The 15,803-nt window shown below is 46.7% G+C and overlaps 2 protein-coding genes across 2 annotated transcripts; one reads left to right on the forward strand and one right to left on the reverse strand.

Moving 5' to 3' along the window:
- The first annotated feature begins 792 nt into the window (after positions 1-792).
- Positions 793-2,899, forward strand: LOC141023184 (uncharacterized). The gene is made up of 4 exons (XM_073499524.1): positions 793-1,378; positions 1,462-1,550; positions 2,123-2,485; positions 2,546-2,899. Exons 1-4 carry the CDS (start codon positions 793-795, stop codon positions 2,897-2,899), a joined length of 1,392 nt encoding a protein of 463 aa, XP_073355625.1.
- Positions 2,900-7,812: 4,913 nt separating this feature from the next.
- Positions 7,813-9,461, reverse strand: LOC141022726 (uncharacterized). The gene has a single exon (XM_073498984.1). The coding sequence runs from the start codon at positions 9,292-9,294 to the stop codon at positions 8,362-8,364; it is 933 nt and encodes a 310-aa protein (XP_073355085.1). The 5' UTR covers positions 9,295-9,461; the 3' UTR covers positions 7,813-8,361.
- Positions 9,462-15,803: the final 6,342 nt, after the last annotated feature.

A 15,803-nucleotide genomic window follows, 5' to 3' on the forward strand; every position in this document is an offset into this window, starting at 1 on the left:
AAGCGTCCTATCAAGATCATTAAGCTTCTTTCGATAGCTAACGTTTTCTCTTTCTTAGCATTCTTGATGACTTCAAGTTCTCCCTTCTGGTTGCGCCAACCTCGGTTTGTGTCAGTGGTGGCCGCCCGGTGGCGCGAGGCGCGTGATGCCCCCCATCGCGCCCTTTCGGCCGTTGACTCCTGACACTTTTGTGCTAAGCGGTCCCGGCAATTCATGAAAGGATGGGGTGCAAATGTGGGCCGTGACATTCGCGAGCGTAAGAAAGCCCTTCTTGAGGCCATCCAGGCCCTCGATCTGCAGGCTGATGCCGCAGGCCTCTCTGCTGAGGAGTGGATGCTTAGGTACGACCTGGAAGACTAGCTCACGGTCATCTACACGGACGAGGAGGCCTACTGGCGCTTGCGAGGTACGCAGAATTGGGTCCTCAAGGGGGATGCCAATACCGCCTACTTCCAGGCCATTGCCAACGGTCGTCGTCGCCGTAATTCCATCCCGCTTCTCTGGGACGGCGAGACCCTCCTGCAGCTGCCAGAGGACATCCGGGCCCATGTAGTCGGCTTTGACAGAGACCTATTCTCTGCCTCCCCTCGGGGAGGTCTTGCCCTGGCGCAAGACATCTGGCCGGCCCACAGTTGTGTCTCTCCTGCGGACAACGCGGCCCTTACGGCCCCGTTCTCTAAGGCTGAAGTGTGGGCGACAATTAAGGGTATGAACCCTTCTTCGGCCCCCGGTCCGGATGGCCTCCCAGTGAAGTTCTTCCAGACTTTCTGGGAGGTAATAAAACCGGAGGTGATGGCCTTGTCTGAGGAATTCTTTGTAGGGTCCATTGACCTCGCCAGGCTGGACTTTGGGATCATCACCCTCATCCCCAAAGTAACTGGGGCTTCGGATATTCGCCAGTTTCGGCCGATTACGGTGATTAATGTCATCTTCCGCATCCTCGCGAGGGGGTACGCCCTTAGGGTGGCCCCCATTGCTGACGGGATCACTCACCCTGATCAGTCGGCATTTATTCAGGGCCAGTATATCTTTGACGGAGTTCTGGTTTTTCACGAAGCACTCCATGAGGTTCACTCCAAACACCTCAAGGCAGTCTTCCTGAAACTGGATTTCCACAAGGCGTATGACACGGTCAGTTGGCCCTTCCTTCGGGAATGCTTGCTGCGGAAGGGCTTCAACGACAGGTGGGTCTCCCGAGTGATGCAAATGGTATCCTCAGGCCGGACCGCGGTGAACATTAATGGCGAGGTTGGCCCATTCTTCCCCACATCTTGTGGGATGTGCCAGGGCGACCCCTTCTCACCGTTCCTCTTCAACATGGTTGTCGATGCTCTGGCAGCCATCTTAGATAAAGCCAAGGCTGCGGGCCACATTAAGGGCATAGCCCCGCATCTAGTTGGGGGGGGGGGGACGGGATCTCCCTCCTCCAATATGCGGATGACACCATTATCATGGTGGAAGGCTCGGCGACCGACATCATGAACTTGAAGTTCCTCCTGATATGCTTCCAGCAGATGTCTGGCCTCGGGATCAACTTCAATAAGAGTGTGGTAATGGTCTTGGGATACTCCCAAGACGAACGGCAGAGCATCACGGATCAGCTCAATTGCCAGCTTGGGTGTTTCCCCACGACCTATCTGGGGATCCCCATTAGTGATTTGAGGCTCACGGTGGCTGAGCTTCGCCCCACAGTTGGGAAGCTTCAACACCGCATCGAGGCTTGGCAGGGCCGATGTCTCTCGAAGGCGGCCCTGACAGTGCTTATTAACTCGTCCCTGGCCATCCTTCTCTTATTCATCATGAGCTTCTACAGCCTTCCTGAGACTCTGATCACGAGATTGCCATAGTTCAGGGGCGCTTCTTCTGGGCCGGCGAGGGCGACAAGTAGAAATACAACATGGTTCGTTGGTCGGAGATTTGTAAACCGCCCTACCAGGGTGGTCTCGGGATCATGTCCTCCAAACGCATGAACATTGCCCTCCTAACGAGATGGTTTTGGCGGATTGCCAACGGACAGGGTGGCCTGTGGCTTCACCTCATTCAGCAGAAATACCTCCGTGGCCAGCCTCTCACCTTCTGCCAGTGGTCTGGAGGTTCCTAGTTCTGGCAATCCATCATACAGCTCCTACCGATCCTCCGCATCGGCACCTTGATCGCGGTTGGATCGGGCACCTCCACGATGTTCTGGTTCCATAGATGGGCTGGAGACTTACCCCTCGCGGCACGTTTTCCCTACCTATTCTCCATCGCGGTTGACCCGCGGATCTCTGTCGCGACGACCCTTATTGACTTAGGGCAACTCGCGTTCCGGAGAGCGTTTGGCCTGCCTGAGAACGCGGACTGGCATGAGCTGCTGGAATGCATCGCGCTGCACGAACCTGATCTTGAGGTAGGAGAAGACCGTGCCAGGTGGCGTCTAGAGCCATCTGAGCAATTCTCCACTAAATCTCTATACCAGGCCATCACAGCTTCGCTGGGTCATGAGGTACACACCACCATCTGGGATATATGGCTCCCCTTGAAGATTAGGATTTTCTTGTGACAGTGGATTCGCGGCTGCCTCCCATCCGGCGTGGAGGTCCTGAAGCGCAACGGCCCAGGGGATGGGCGATGCCCGCTCTGCGGGCCTGAAGAGGATTTGAACCATATCTTCTTCACATGCTTGTCCGCGCAGTTCCTATGGAGCTGTTTCCGTGAAATAGTGGGTGGAAGCAGGGACCACAACAACTTCCCCGCTCTTTTCGCGGAACTCCAGGCGTCAGCTCCCTCAATTCGCCACATTAGGTGGCTGATCATCGGGGTGCTAACCTGGACGCTGTGGACTGTTAGGAATAAACTTTTGATTCAGCGCATTCCTTTTCGACGTGCTACTGACGCTTTGTTCAAATGGTCTGGTTAGTTGCAGTTTTGGCGGCCGCTTAGCCGTCCCCGGGAGATAGACGCCATCACCTCCATCATCATCCAGCTTCGCTCGATGGCTCTCCTTATGGCTCCACCGCTTCCCCCACCAGCGCCGGAGCCGGATTAGATCTTCTACACCTCGCCACCGCCGTTATGTTTGTTGTGTGTGTCTTGCGCCGATGTTGGGCTTGTTGTGCTGTGCCCACAGCTGAACTTGGGTTTCGACTGTGTGTGTGTGTTCGTCGGAACTGCCTACGGTGGCTGTGTGTGTGTGTTTTTGTGGTCGGAACCTTGTTAACTTTGTGCTCGGTGGTTGCTTTTTTTATAAAGAGGGGAGAAAGCCTTTTTCGGTAAGGGAAGTGTTGATAGATTCAAGATGATTATGCAGATCTAACAGGGCCATTATCAGGCATTCCATTTAGTCTTGCCGCTCTGGCAGAGCCTTCTTGACACCTTCAAGTATGTTTTTGCTAGTGTAAAAGTGTACGTAATCTTCACATATTGAAGTTCATGCTACGCACCTGGCACGACATGCTTCATGTTCTTGCTGCTGCTCTTCTAGGTCCATCTTGACAGCTTCAAGTTCTAGTTGTTGCTCTGCTAGGGTCTTCTTAACGGCTCCAAGTTCTATTTTCTGCTCACCTAGGGCCTTCTTCATAGCATGAAGTTCCTACTGCTGTACAACCAATGTGTGCTCGACTGCTTCTTTTGCTTCATGGTGCACCACCACCACATTGTTGATAGCTTCAGGTTACTGTTTCTGGACCCCAATACTTGCAAGAAAGTCATCATTTGAGAATCCTTGCTTTCCTACAAAATAATATATACGGAGGTTACAACATATGGATGAATTCCAAAATATATATGCACATGCCGCAATACACAGAGGTAGGGTAAATAAAGATAATTACATGTAAATTTTATAAAACATGTGAACATTCTTAGGAAAAAAGAAAATCATTTTCTAAATACATGAGTATCTATTATAAATTATATGGATATTTGTCTAGATAGTTCATGAATCATTTTTGAAAGTACAATAATTTTTTATTTAGAATAGTCAAACACTTTCTAAATTCAATTACATATTTTTAAATGAGTGGGCACTTATTTTTGTACAGGAACTATTTTTTCAACAACAACAACAAAGCCTTTAGTCCCAAACAAGTTGGGGTAGGCTAGAGGTGAAACCCATAAGATTTCGCAACCAACTCATGGCTCTGGCACATGGATAACAAGTTTCCACGCACCCCTGTCCATAGCTAGCTCTTTGGTGATACTCCAATCCTTCAGGTCTCTCTTAACAGACTCCTCCCATGTCAAATTTGGTCTACCCCGCCCTCTGTTAACATTCTCCGCATGCTTTAGCCGTCCGCTATGCACGGGAGCTTCTGGAGGCCTGCGCTGAATATGCCCAAACCATCTCAGACGATGTTGGACAAGCTTCTCTTCAATTGGTGCTACCCCAACTCTATCTCGTATATCATCATTCCGGACTCTCGATCCTTCCTCGTGTGGCCACACATCCATCACAACATACGCATCTCCGCCACACCTAACTGTTGAACATGTCGCCTTTTAGTCGGCCAACACTCAGCGCCATACAACATTCCGGGTCAAACCGCTGTCCTGCAGAACTTGCCTTTTAGCTTTTGTGGTACTCTCTTGTCACAGAGAATGCCAGAAGCTTGGCGCCACTTCATCCATCCGGCTTTGATTCGATGGCTCACACCTTCATCAATACCCCCATCCTCCTACAACATGGACCCCAAATACCGAAAGGTGTCCTTCTGGGGTACCACCTGGCCATCAAGGCTAACCTCCTCCTTCTCACACCTAGTAGTACTGAAATCGCACATCATATACTCGGTTTTAGTTCTACTAAGCCTAAACCCTTTCAATTCCAAGGTTTGTCTCCATAACTCTAACTCCTATTTACCCCCGTCCGACTATCGTCAACTAGCACCACATCATCCACAAAGAGCATACACCATGGGATATCTCCTTGCATATCCCTTGTGACCTCATCCATCACCAATGCAAAAAGATAAGGGCTCAAAGCTGACCCCTAATGCAGTCCTATCTTAATCGGGAAGTCATCAGTGTCGACATCACTTGTTCGAACACTTGTCACAACATTATCATACATGTCCTTGATGAGGGTAATGTACTTTGCTGGGACTTTGTATTTCTCCAAGGCCCACCGCATGACATTCCGCGGTATCTTATCATAGGCCTTCTCCACGTCAATGAACACCATATGCAAGTCCTTCTTTTGCTCCATATATCTCTCCATAAGTTGTCGTACCAAGAAAATGGCTTCCATGGTCGACCTCTGATACGTCCATTTTGCATGATGCTTTTATATCGATATTTATTGCATTATGGGTTGTTATTACACATTATGTCACAATACTTATGCCTATTCTCTCTCATTTTACAAGGTTTACATGAAGAGGAGAATGCCGGCAGCTGGAATTCTGGGCTGGAAAAGGAGCAAATATTAGAGACCTATTTTGCACAGCTCCAAAAGTCCTGAAACTTCACGGAGGCACGTTTTGGAATATATAAAAAATACTGGAGAAAGAATCAACCAGAGGGGGCCCACACCCTGGCCACGAGGGTGGGGGCGCGCCCCCTGCCTCGTGGGCCCCCTGGCAGGCCTTCGGTGCCCATATTCTGCTATATGAAGTCTTTCACCTTGGAAAAAATCATAAGCAAGCTTTCGGGACGAAACACCGCCGCCACGAGGCAGAACCTTGGCGGAACCAACCTAGGGCTCCGTTGGAGCTGTTATGCCGGGGAGACATCCCTCCGGGAGGGGGAAATCATCACCATCGATCCTCTCAGCGGGAGGTGGTCAATCTCCATCAACATCTTCACCAGCACCATCTCCTCTAAAACCCTAGTTCATCTCTTGTATCCAATCTTTGTCCCAAAACCTCAGATTGGCACCTGTGGGTTGCTAGTAGTGTTGATTACTCCTTGTAGTTGATGCTAATTGGTTTATTTGGTGGAAGATCATATGTTCAGATCCTTAATGCATGTTAATACCCCTCTGTTTATGAACATGAATATGATTTGTGAGTAGTTACGTTTGTTCCTGAGAACATGGGAGAAGTCTTGCTATAAGTAGTCATGTGAATTTGGTATTCGTTCGATATTTTGATGAGATGTATGTTGTCTTTCCTCTAGTGGTGTTATGTGAACGTCGACTACATGACACTTCACCATTGTTTGGGCCTAGAGGAAGGCATTGAGAAGTAATAAGTAGATGATGGGTTGCTAGAGTGACAAAAGCTTAAACTCTAGTTTATGCGTTGCTTCGTAAGGGGCTGATTTGGATCCATATGTTTCATGCTATGGTTAGGTTTACCTTAATACTTCTTTTGTAGTTGCGGATGCTTGCAATAGGGGTTAATCATAAGTGAGATGCTTGTCCAAGGAAGGGCAGTACCCAAGCACCGGTCCACCCACATATCAAATTATCAAAGTAACGAACGCGAATCATATGAGCGTGATTTAAACTAGCTTGACGATAATTCCCATATGTCCCCGGGAGCGTTTTCCTTCATATAAGAGTTTGTCCAGGCTTGTCCTTTGCTACAAAAAGGATTGGGACATCTTGCTGCAGCTTATTTACTTTGATTACTTGTTATCCGTTACAAATTACCTTATCACAAAACTATCTGTTACCGATAATATCAGTGCTTGCAGAGTATACCTTACTGAAAACCGCTTGTCCTTTCCTTCTGCTCCTCGTTGGGTTCGACACTCTTACTTATCGAAAGGACTACGATAGATCTCCTATACTTGTGGGTCATCAAGACTCTTTTCTGGCGCCGTTGCCAGGGAGTGAAGCGCCTTTGGTAGGTGGAATTTGGTAAGGAAAAAATTATATAGTGTGCTGAAATTTACTGTCACTTGTTACTATGGAACATAATCCTTTGAGGGGCTTGTTCGGGGTATCTTCACCCCGGCCAATAGAGCAAAGAGTTGCTCCTCAACCTACTGAACCTGCCGATACAAACACACACACACACACACACACACAAGGCCGGATACAAGGACGCTGATAACAGCAACACTACCCCGACAAAATCCTAGCCAACATCAGATGAACATAATAAGCACTACTACGAAGATGTCGGGGCCCTCAACCGTGGGCGGGCCACCGCGAGGAGGAGAAGTCGTGTAGGACGAACAATGAGCTCCAAAGCGACGCCTTCAGCAAGGGAACGACACCATTGTGTCGCCACCGCCCAATCCAAGGATTAGAGTTTCCCCCGGAGCACTCCGACGACAAATGAGATGCCGCGACGGCGCCTTCAAGAAGAGGACGACGCTAGAACGCCGGTGCCGTCGGCCTGGCAAAGCAGAACGGGTTTTCACCACCGGCAGGGGCACCCTGCCCCTTCCCGAAGTCCCGTGCCACCACCGGCAGGCCTCGCGTGCACCACCACACCATGGCGCCACCCCGACCCGACAAGCGCGTCACTGAGTCCAAAGAAGAGGGAGGGAGCTCACCCGAGTCCGACGCTGATGAACCGCCGCCGGAGAGACCCGCAGTTGCCGCGCGCATATCAGACAACCACCAGGCCACAGCAGCGCCGCTGCAGACCACCCCACTCCGAGGTCAAGACCGACCTCAACCACCGTCCCGCGCCGCCCGCCGCCATCCAGGAGCCGGATCCGGGAGGGTCGGGCCGGATCCGCGCCAGCACGCCACTGCCCAGATCGGGAATCCCAGCGGCCGCCACACCACAAACGAGCCTGCCACTCGACATCGTGTCCCCACCAGGCAACCCCGCCGCCGAACTCCGAGCACGCCGCCGCGCCGCCGGCCCTGCCAAAGACCGGCGCCCCCACTCGACCGGCTGTCTCACGCCAGCCGCGGAGCACGAGGGCGAGGAAGAAGAGGCCCCGCCGCCGCCCCCACCGACCGGGCTTCGCCCGACGGCGTCGCTGGGCGGCGGCGAGGGAGGAGAGCAGAGGAGAGGGAGGACAGGTCACGGCAGCTAGGGTTCACCCCGGTCGCTCGCAAGAGCGACACGGGAGAGGAGGGGAGAGGGATTATATCCCGTGATGCCCTGTACGTTTTGAGGGGAAATGGGTACTTGGATTTGGATAGATGAAACAATCAAGCACCTTTTCAATCACGAACAGAGAAACTGAAACACTAACCATTACTGATAAAAAAAACCTAACCATTACATACGTAATACAAAATGAATATATGGAGAAAAAAATGGAGAAATTAATCAATTCGGCTGCTGCACACGGATTAATTGCTTGTTCATCATCACAATACAATTAGCAAGACACCTTTTGTGCCATGACAATGACATACATCAAAGCTAAGCAAGACTAGTACATCATCTCTTGGATCATCTCCTGGATGCAGGTTTCGGAGTTCTTCATCACGCACTCGGCCCTCACGTGGTGAAAGGATCCACTCTCCTAGACTAGTACAGTCGTGTCGTCGCACAAGCCGAGCAGCTCATCTAACGTGCACCGGAAGGCCTCGTCTTCATCATCTGCAGCACTAGTGCCTTCTTGGACTTCGCCGTCGAGTTTGCCGGGCAAGAACCCCTGCGCCACCACAGCGTCATGGAGCACGGGAAAATCTTGAAGCATGTCGTCGGTGAAGAACCCGCCTGGATCCACGCTTCCGTCGTCCACAGCTCCGGGCGGCAAGAACGTCTCGCCTTCGTCGGACATGAACCAGCGCCCATACTCGTGAAGCATCCCGGGTTGTTGGACGATCGGCGGTTCCTGGCGGCGTGGGGTTTGGGGACGTGGAGCATCCGGGTGCTGGACGTCGGCGGCCTTCCTTTTCCTGGAACCGGGAGCATTGATTACCTCGTGGTATGTGGTCTCGCTCCTGTGACGAGACACGCAGACCTTGCAGAGCACCAAGCCGTCTTGCTTGTCATCGCTGTACTCGTTCATGCACCAGCCGATCCTGATCCTCTCTTTCTCTCCCGGCAACTTCTTGACGTAGCTGAGGTTTCGTCTATGGCCTACGAGTTTACCTTGGTTGTCTAGCACGGGTATCCCGCCCTTCTCCGAGTGCCAGTAGTAACCCTCGCCGGCGTCGGCCACGCCACGCTGTCGCCTCCCGCCACCGCGGCCGCCTTTGGTCTGGTGACGACGGGCAGGGGTGAAGAAGTACCAGACGCCCCCTTTCCCGTCGCCCTTGTCCGTTCCTTGCGCGTGTTGATACATCTCGACGAGGTCGCCGGGGGCGGCGGAGTAGGCGTCGAACTCGTGGATGAGGCGGCTGGCGAAGAAGGCGTCGGCGATCCGTGGGCGGAGGAACTTGGTGATCAGCTCGTGCTCGGCTGGGTCGAAGGCGTAGCCGGCGGGAGGATCCAGCTTGCCGTCGGCCATCGCAGAGCTAGCTACGCACGTACGAGATGGATCAAGTAGCTAGGTATGTACGTGTAACCCTGAACTCGCTAGCTGCTTGCCATCTGGGTACCTAGCTTATATAGATGGATCGACAGCGAGCCCGCCCGGGATTCAGTTTCCTTGACCGGTCATACGTACGTGTCCTAAGCAATCCGTACATGAAATGGATTAGTACAGCAATCCGTACATAAAATGGACTAGTGCAGCACGCCCCATGATGCTCCGTCGCGGCACCGACCTTGCTCCATTGCAGCTCGCGTCGGTGCACCTTGCCGCTCGGTAATACTCAGCATGCTTCGACGGACATGGTGATGCTACGAGGCGTGCTACATCGACCGCCGCGATGGCGCTTTGACGGCCACGACAATGCTTCAATGGCAGACTTCGACGGTCGCGGTGATGCTACGGGACGTGCTTCGACGACCATGGCAATGGTGCGGCAACATGCTTCTAACGTCGGTGTTGTACTTGGATGGCAGCGATGATGTTGTGACGACATGGTTGGACAGCCACGACGTCCTGCTTCGACAACCATGATGATGTTGCGGCAACGTGTTCCAGGGCCACGAAAGTGTTGCAATGATGGACATGGCTGCACCAACGATAATGCAACGACTGCAGCGGTGCAGCAATGGTGACCCGGCTGCTTCGATGATGCTACGATGGCATGCGTCGAAGAAGGTGGTGGCGTCAATGGTGCTACTCTAAACATTAGCAACCTTCACTTTACCACAATCAGCATCGAGAAAGATGGTGTTCTAGTATTTGTACCATCACATGTGTAGTTACCTAGCAAAATCACTGCATATGGAGTACGTTAAAAAAGATCATTTAAATAGGCAGTTGTCCGAACGCTACCACATGTCACGAACTTTGGATACTTTTGCGTGTGGAAGACAGAGCATTCGCTACCTTCCTGCGTGGGAGATAGCGCTCGCGCCACACGATCATGTGGGATCGGACGGCTCTGGACGTGATTGATAAAGACAAGAAATCATCCGACTTATTTAAAACATTTTCCCTCGCCGAATGCTCACCTTTTACTCGCAATGGCCACTTGTCGGTTAGCCTGGTTGACGCATTTCTGTTTGTTTGTGACTTTGCAGTGTTTTTGCTGCTTTATTTGTTCTTTTATATATTTTTACTGGCCTTTCTTATTTTATCAACTTATGATTATTTTATTATATTATAAAAAATATGTCTGTTTTATTCTAGGTAATGCTTTTTATTTGCACTATTGACAGAAATAGTTCGTATTAAAAAGGTCCTTACTCATTTCAAAATATATAATACATTTGAAATTTGTTAATATATTCTAAATAAAATGTTCTTGTACTTTTGAATATGATTTACCTATTTCGAAAAATATTCATTTAGTTCGTAAAAAAATCTTTTATTCAAAACGAAATTACATGTATTCGCAAAGAGTGTTCACGTATTTCTAAAAATGTCCATGTAATTATTAAAGTATTCTCACATTTAAAAATATATTCACATAAGTTTGGAAAATAATCATTTAGGACATAAAATAGAAAATACACTTGAATTTTTTTATCGCGTATTTAAAAAAAATACTCATCATATATTAAATAAATTTCATTGTGTAAAAAAATATTCATCATTTATTTAAAATACATACGTTGGTCATGTGTACTGTTATTTTCTAATTGCATAAGTAAAATAAGTAAGAAGAAAATCACAGAAAATAAAGAAAGAGAAAAATGTGGGAAAAGAACAACAAATAATAGGGAAATGAAAAAAGAGGCAAAGATAATTAAAAGAATTCAAGAAAAAAAATTGATTAAAAAAACCCACAAGAAACTAGTCGAAAACAAGAAAAAAAGATAATATCATGAACAAAAATCAGGTAGATACACCAAGAAGAGAGCCATGTGTTCAACGAACCTAAAAGTAACCAGTACATCGCATGTGCGTATCGGGCCATGGCCCGGGTGTTCTGCAGGCGAGCTCTAACTAAGAGCATCTCCACCCCCCCCCCCACCCCCAGGACGTCCCCCACGACACCTTTTTAGGCTCGGTTTTACGCTCGGACCATCTTTTTGCCGAAAAACGGCCCAGCAACGCCCCCAGCGCCCCCACAGGACATCAAAATAGCGCCGGCAAACCCAGGAAAAAAGCAGCACGTTGGGGGCTTTTGGGGGCGCCGGCAGAAGTTTCGGCGAATCGTGTCTCACCACATGTCTTTTTTCTTGGCCCACTTAGTCATTTTCCTCACAAACTTTTGATTGGGGTGGGGTGTGGCTGAGAAGATGCCCTCCTCATGCACCCATATTTCGGCCGGATGAAGCATTTGGACCCCCAAGACACCTACTTTTTTGGTTCGGTGGTGTTCTTGGTGCTCCAACGGCTGGAGATGCTCTAATACTTGGTACAATCGATATATATATATTATTTGCCACCCCGAAGCACGTCTAGTAAAAGAGTTTCTCAAGAAGGTTGGGCGAATGTGTGATAGCCCACCCTGAGATCTCCCAACCTTCTATATATATTATAGAAAAGAGTAAAAAAGACATGTTTAACCCTAAAACCGTACGAAAAGATAGTTATTGGCCAAGCTTGGCCTAAAAACGTGGATCTGCCGCTGGTTTTTAAGCTAGCAATGCCTACTGAGGCTGTCCTTCTATTATTAAGCGTAAATTAAATACTTGAGTAATTAAAAATTGGATAATGCCATCAGTGTGTTTTGACGCAAGCTAGAAGGTAGAGTATTTTTAAAGTTAAATATACATGTATCAAGTAACCGGTGCAGCTAGACTCGCATGATCGAGATAAACATTTATTTTGTAACCCTACCAAGTAATTAATAAACGAATACATTTGCTAAGGATTACAGTAATTCTAATGCACAGACGGTTGAATTGTTTTTACGTTTTTATCAATATTTTCTTTAATGTTTTTTATCCATCTCTTTGAAGTTTTTATTTTCTTTTTAAATTGTAGTTTTGTTATTTATTTATCGAGGTATTCATTTATATTTTGTTATTTTTATATGCACAATCACGACAAAAAGCCACGACTCCGCGTGCACTATGTCACCTCCCTCTGTTAAGCCCCTATTCCCTCACTCATTCATTCAAACTAGATGACACCCCGCACATTGTTGCGGGAACTGTTGTAGGAAAAATGGGATATGTTAGACAAATGAAATATAAATAATTTGGATATGCTTTCAGCCATATCGTTTCTTGGCTAAATTAAAACCATTTCATGAGATTGAACAATGCAGAACTGGCTAGAAAAAATACATAACATTTCCTTTAAAAAATATTAAAATTAGTGGTTTCAGTTCCCACTGGCAAAATATCGTGGCCCTGACAAACATTTGTGCATCAAATTGCCCACAAAGAATAAAAAATATAGCACAAATCAAATTGGCATTGGAGATTTGCTTCAGATGTGGTAATGATTCTTCTTATGTGCCCGCATCATAACTCACTACTTATCGTCATGGTGAAGAAAACAAACAATCACCTCCATTAATAGGAACTGAGTGCTGGCACATGAAAAGTGGGAAAAATAATAGTGTGTAAGAGTTGATGACAGCGAGAACATAAATTGCCAATTCAGTTTGTCCCATAATTTCTGCACATAAAAAGCCGAACCACTCCTACATTTAGTGAAGGCAACATTATACAACAATTAGCATGAAAAAAAATCATGATGAAATAAAATGGTGATGCAATTTTGACTTCATAAGGCAAGACCATTCAAGGGAGAAATCTTTTGAACATAGCACGATGATGATCTTTTGGTCAATAACTGAACATGACAATTCATAAGCATATTATGCATTCAATATTCTATTCTAGATAATATTTTAAGTCTGAAATATCCATGGTTTGGGAAGTCAGGATGACCTGTTCCAAAACAAAGGCATGTACGTAAACCGAACAAATATGAAAATGAAGAGAGAATGGTGAAGTATGTATCTTACTGATTCCGCAAAGGTGAACATAATTAGATTAAAGGTGTTGAACTGAAGTAGTTATATAAGGGTCAAAGGATAAAAGTCAATAAGGAAAATTAAAGGAGGGCATGTTCTTATGTATATAGAATTGAATGAAGATTTGCTTCAGAGGTGGTAATGATTCTTCTTAGTTGCCCACGCCACAGTACTATTTTAAGGCCATGCAAGACTAATGAGAGTTGAATGAAAGAAATAGGCTGACCGTCCTTCGACTATTTTTGTATCATCTTCCTTCAACTGCTCTAAATAGGCTGACCGTCCTTCGACTATTTTTGTATCATCTTCCTTCAACTGCTCAGACCAATACTTGTCAACACTTTCGGGTGTGCATATATGCGGAAGTAACTCACAACATTAAAACATGAGAATGATTGGAAGCGAACTAATCCAGACAAAAGCTTTCTTTACCCCGTAAGTCAGACCAAAGTAACCTGCGAATATCAAGATATTTTGATTATTCTGAAATATGTTCAGAACACATCAGTAATTAAAAATAGAAGATGTATTGCACATCAAAGAAGATTATGGATATCATACCATCAAAAGAGATTTATGCATTTTGTAAGACAATTTCTTCAGAGGTCTCCTTTAGCAAGGGACGATAGAGTCTGTGTAGATTATGTAATCGTACCAACAAAATGGCTCAGCAAGAGTCACCTTTAGTGGATGGTCACAAAGAAATTCAGTAACATTAGTGATTCAACCTGCTAAAGAAAATAAGGTCAATAACAAATATGCATCTTGAAAGTAGTATTTGGTATCTCGGGTGTACCTATATATGTTCTTTAGTCTTGACTGCTAGCGTCTCTTCTCCTCTCAGCAGATCATAATGCAGTTGTCTCGAAAAACTATTTGAAGCAGCAGCTCTCCTCCTCCTGACCATGTCTACACTTCCGTTGGCTGCTGCTACTACTTTTCATGAAGTTAACACAATGTTTAATAAATAAAAAGAAATTTCATGAATTTACAAAAACCAGTGGACTAAGGATTGCTATGACGGGAAAAATTAACAAAACCTATTTTTTCTTTTGATTTTGCAGTGTTTTTGCTGTTTTATTTGATCTTTTTATTTATTTTTACTTGGTTATTTTTCTTTTTCTCCTATTGTATTTATTTAATATATAAAATAATGAGTGAATTCCGGTTTTTACCCCCTATTTTGCCATTTTTGACACTAATTACCCCGTTTAGTGGGATTTTATCCATTTTACCCCATTTAGCAAAAGTGTTACCTCAATTTACCCCGTGGTGAACATATGTGGACCAGCGAAGAATAAGTATATGTTTCCTGAGATACTATAGTGCAATCATATCGAGCCTAGCTTATCAGAAGAAGCTAGGGCGGTGCGGTTCGGCGTGCAGAAAAAGCATCAAGAAAAAACCTGTGGATGTGGCATCTAGCTAGACCTTACAATTGGGACCCATCGGTCAGAACACTCATAAATTTTAAACATGGTGAACTGTGGCAACACTTTTGCTAAATAATGTAAAATGGATGAAATTCTGCTAAATAGGGTAATTGGTGTAAAAAATGTCAAAATAGAGGGTAAAAACCAGAATTCACTCTAAAAATATTCTAAACTATTCTGGTTCAATTTTTTGATTCAATGAAACTGATCCATGTTGATTAAATGAAACTGATGCATATGCAATGATACGCATGGATGCTGATTAAACAAAACATATGCATATCAATCTTCGTATGGGTGCGCGGACCTTTTTCTTTTCGATTGCCTAGCAACTTAATAATTGATTGATGCATCTCAACCTTGGTATCACGGCGACCAAAACCGTGGATTCCTTGCCCTTCACTCCATCAGATCACCACCGGCCAACATTCCTCGCTCATGTCTAGTCTTCTTTCCTCTGCCTCCGCCTCCACGCACTCCTCCTTAGATATAATTAAACCAAACTGACCGCCCCATGGTGGCCCCCATCCTTGTCGGCATGAAATCCAATGCAACGTGCGGAGCAAGTAGTCATCCCTCCCTTGTGGCGAGCTCGGCGCCGTGTGTGGATGAGGCCGTAGGTATTCGCATACCAGGAGCACAAGACCATGTCAAGGAGTGGAGAGGAGGTCTATATGGAATGTTGTGTTGGCCAGAGACCACCAAACACATGTCACATGATCACATAACCCCTACCCACCCTAAATCATTGGTTCAGTGGCCAGAACCCCAACTGACCATAGCTCGATGTCTGGACCATGTCAAGGCACATGGAGAGAGAAGGGAGACTAGGGACTCACCAGAACTAACTCGCTATCTGGATCAGCTTGAAAGTTGACTACACGAGGATTGTATCAGCTTCCCTCCTTGACACTCTGACTTCCAGGGTTGTTTTTCCCCTTTAGCTCTCGTCATAATCAAAGAAACAACGATGTTAGATCTCTCTCAAATGAACATAACAAGAGACAGAAAAATATAGTTTGTGTTCAGCGGAGATAAAGATTATGCACCACTCATATAGCTGGTGAGGATATAATAGTAGCGAGCTACTC

This window comes from Aegilops tauschii, chromosome 5 (assembly GCF_002575655.3).
Source record: "Aegilops tauschii subsp. strangulata cultivar AL8/78 chromosome 5, Aet v6.0, whole genome shotgun sequence".
NCBI lineage: Eukaryota > Viridiplantae > Streptophyta > Magnoliopsida > Poales > Poaceae > Aegilops > Aegilops tauschii.

Coding starts and splice junctions, on each gene's coding strand:
- LOC141023184 (XM_073499524.1), top strand. CDS start 793: ATGGCCTTGTCTGAGGAATTCTTTGTAGGGTCCATTGACCTCGCCAGG. Junction 1,379..1,461: donor GGCTGCGGGCCACATTAAGG/GCATAGCCCCGC, acceptor TCATGGTGGAAG/GCTCGGCGACCGACATCATG. Junction 1,551..2,122: donor TCAACTTCAATAAGAGTGTG/GTAATGGTCTTG, acceptor TCCATCATACAG/CTCCTACCGATCCTCCGCAT.
- LOC141022726 (XM_073498984.1), bottom strand. CDS start 9,294: ATGGCCGACGGCAAGCTGGATCCTCCCGCCGGCTACGCCTTCGACCCA.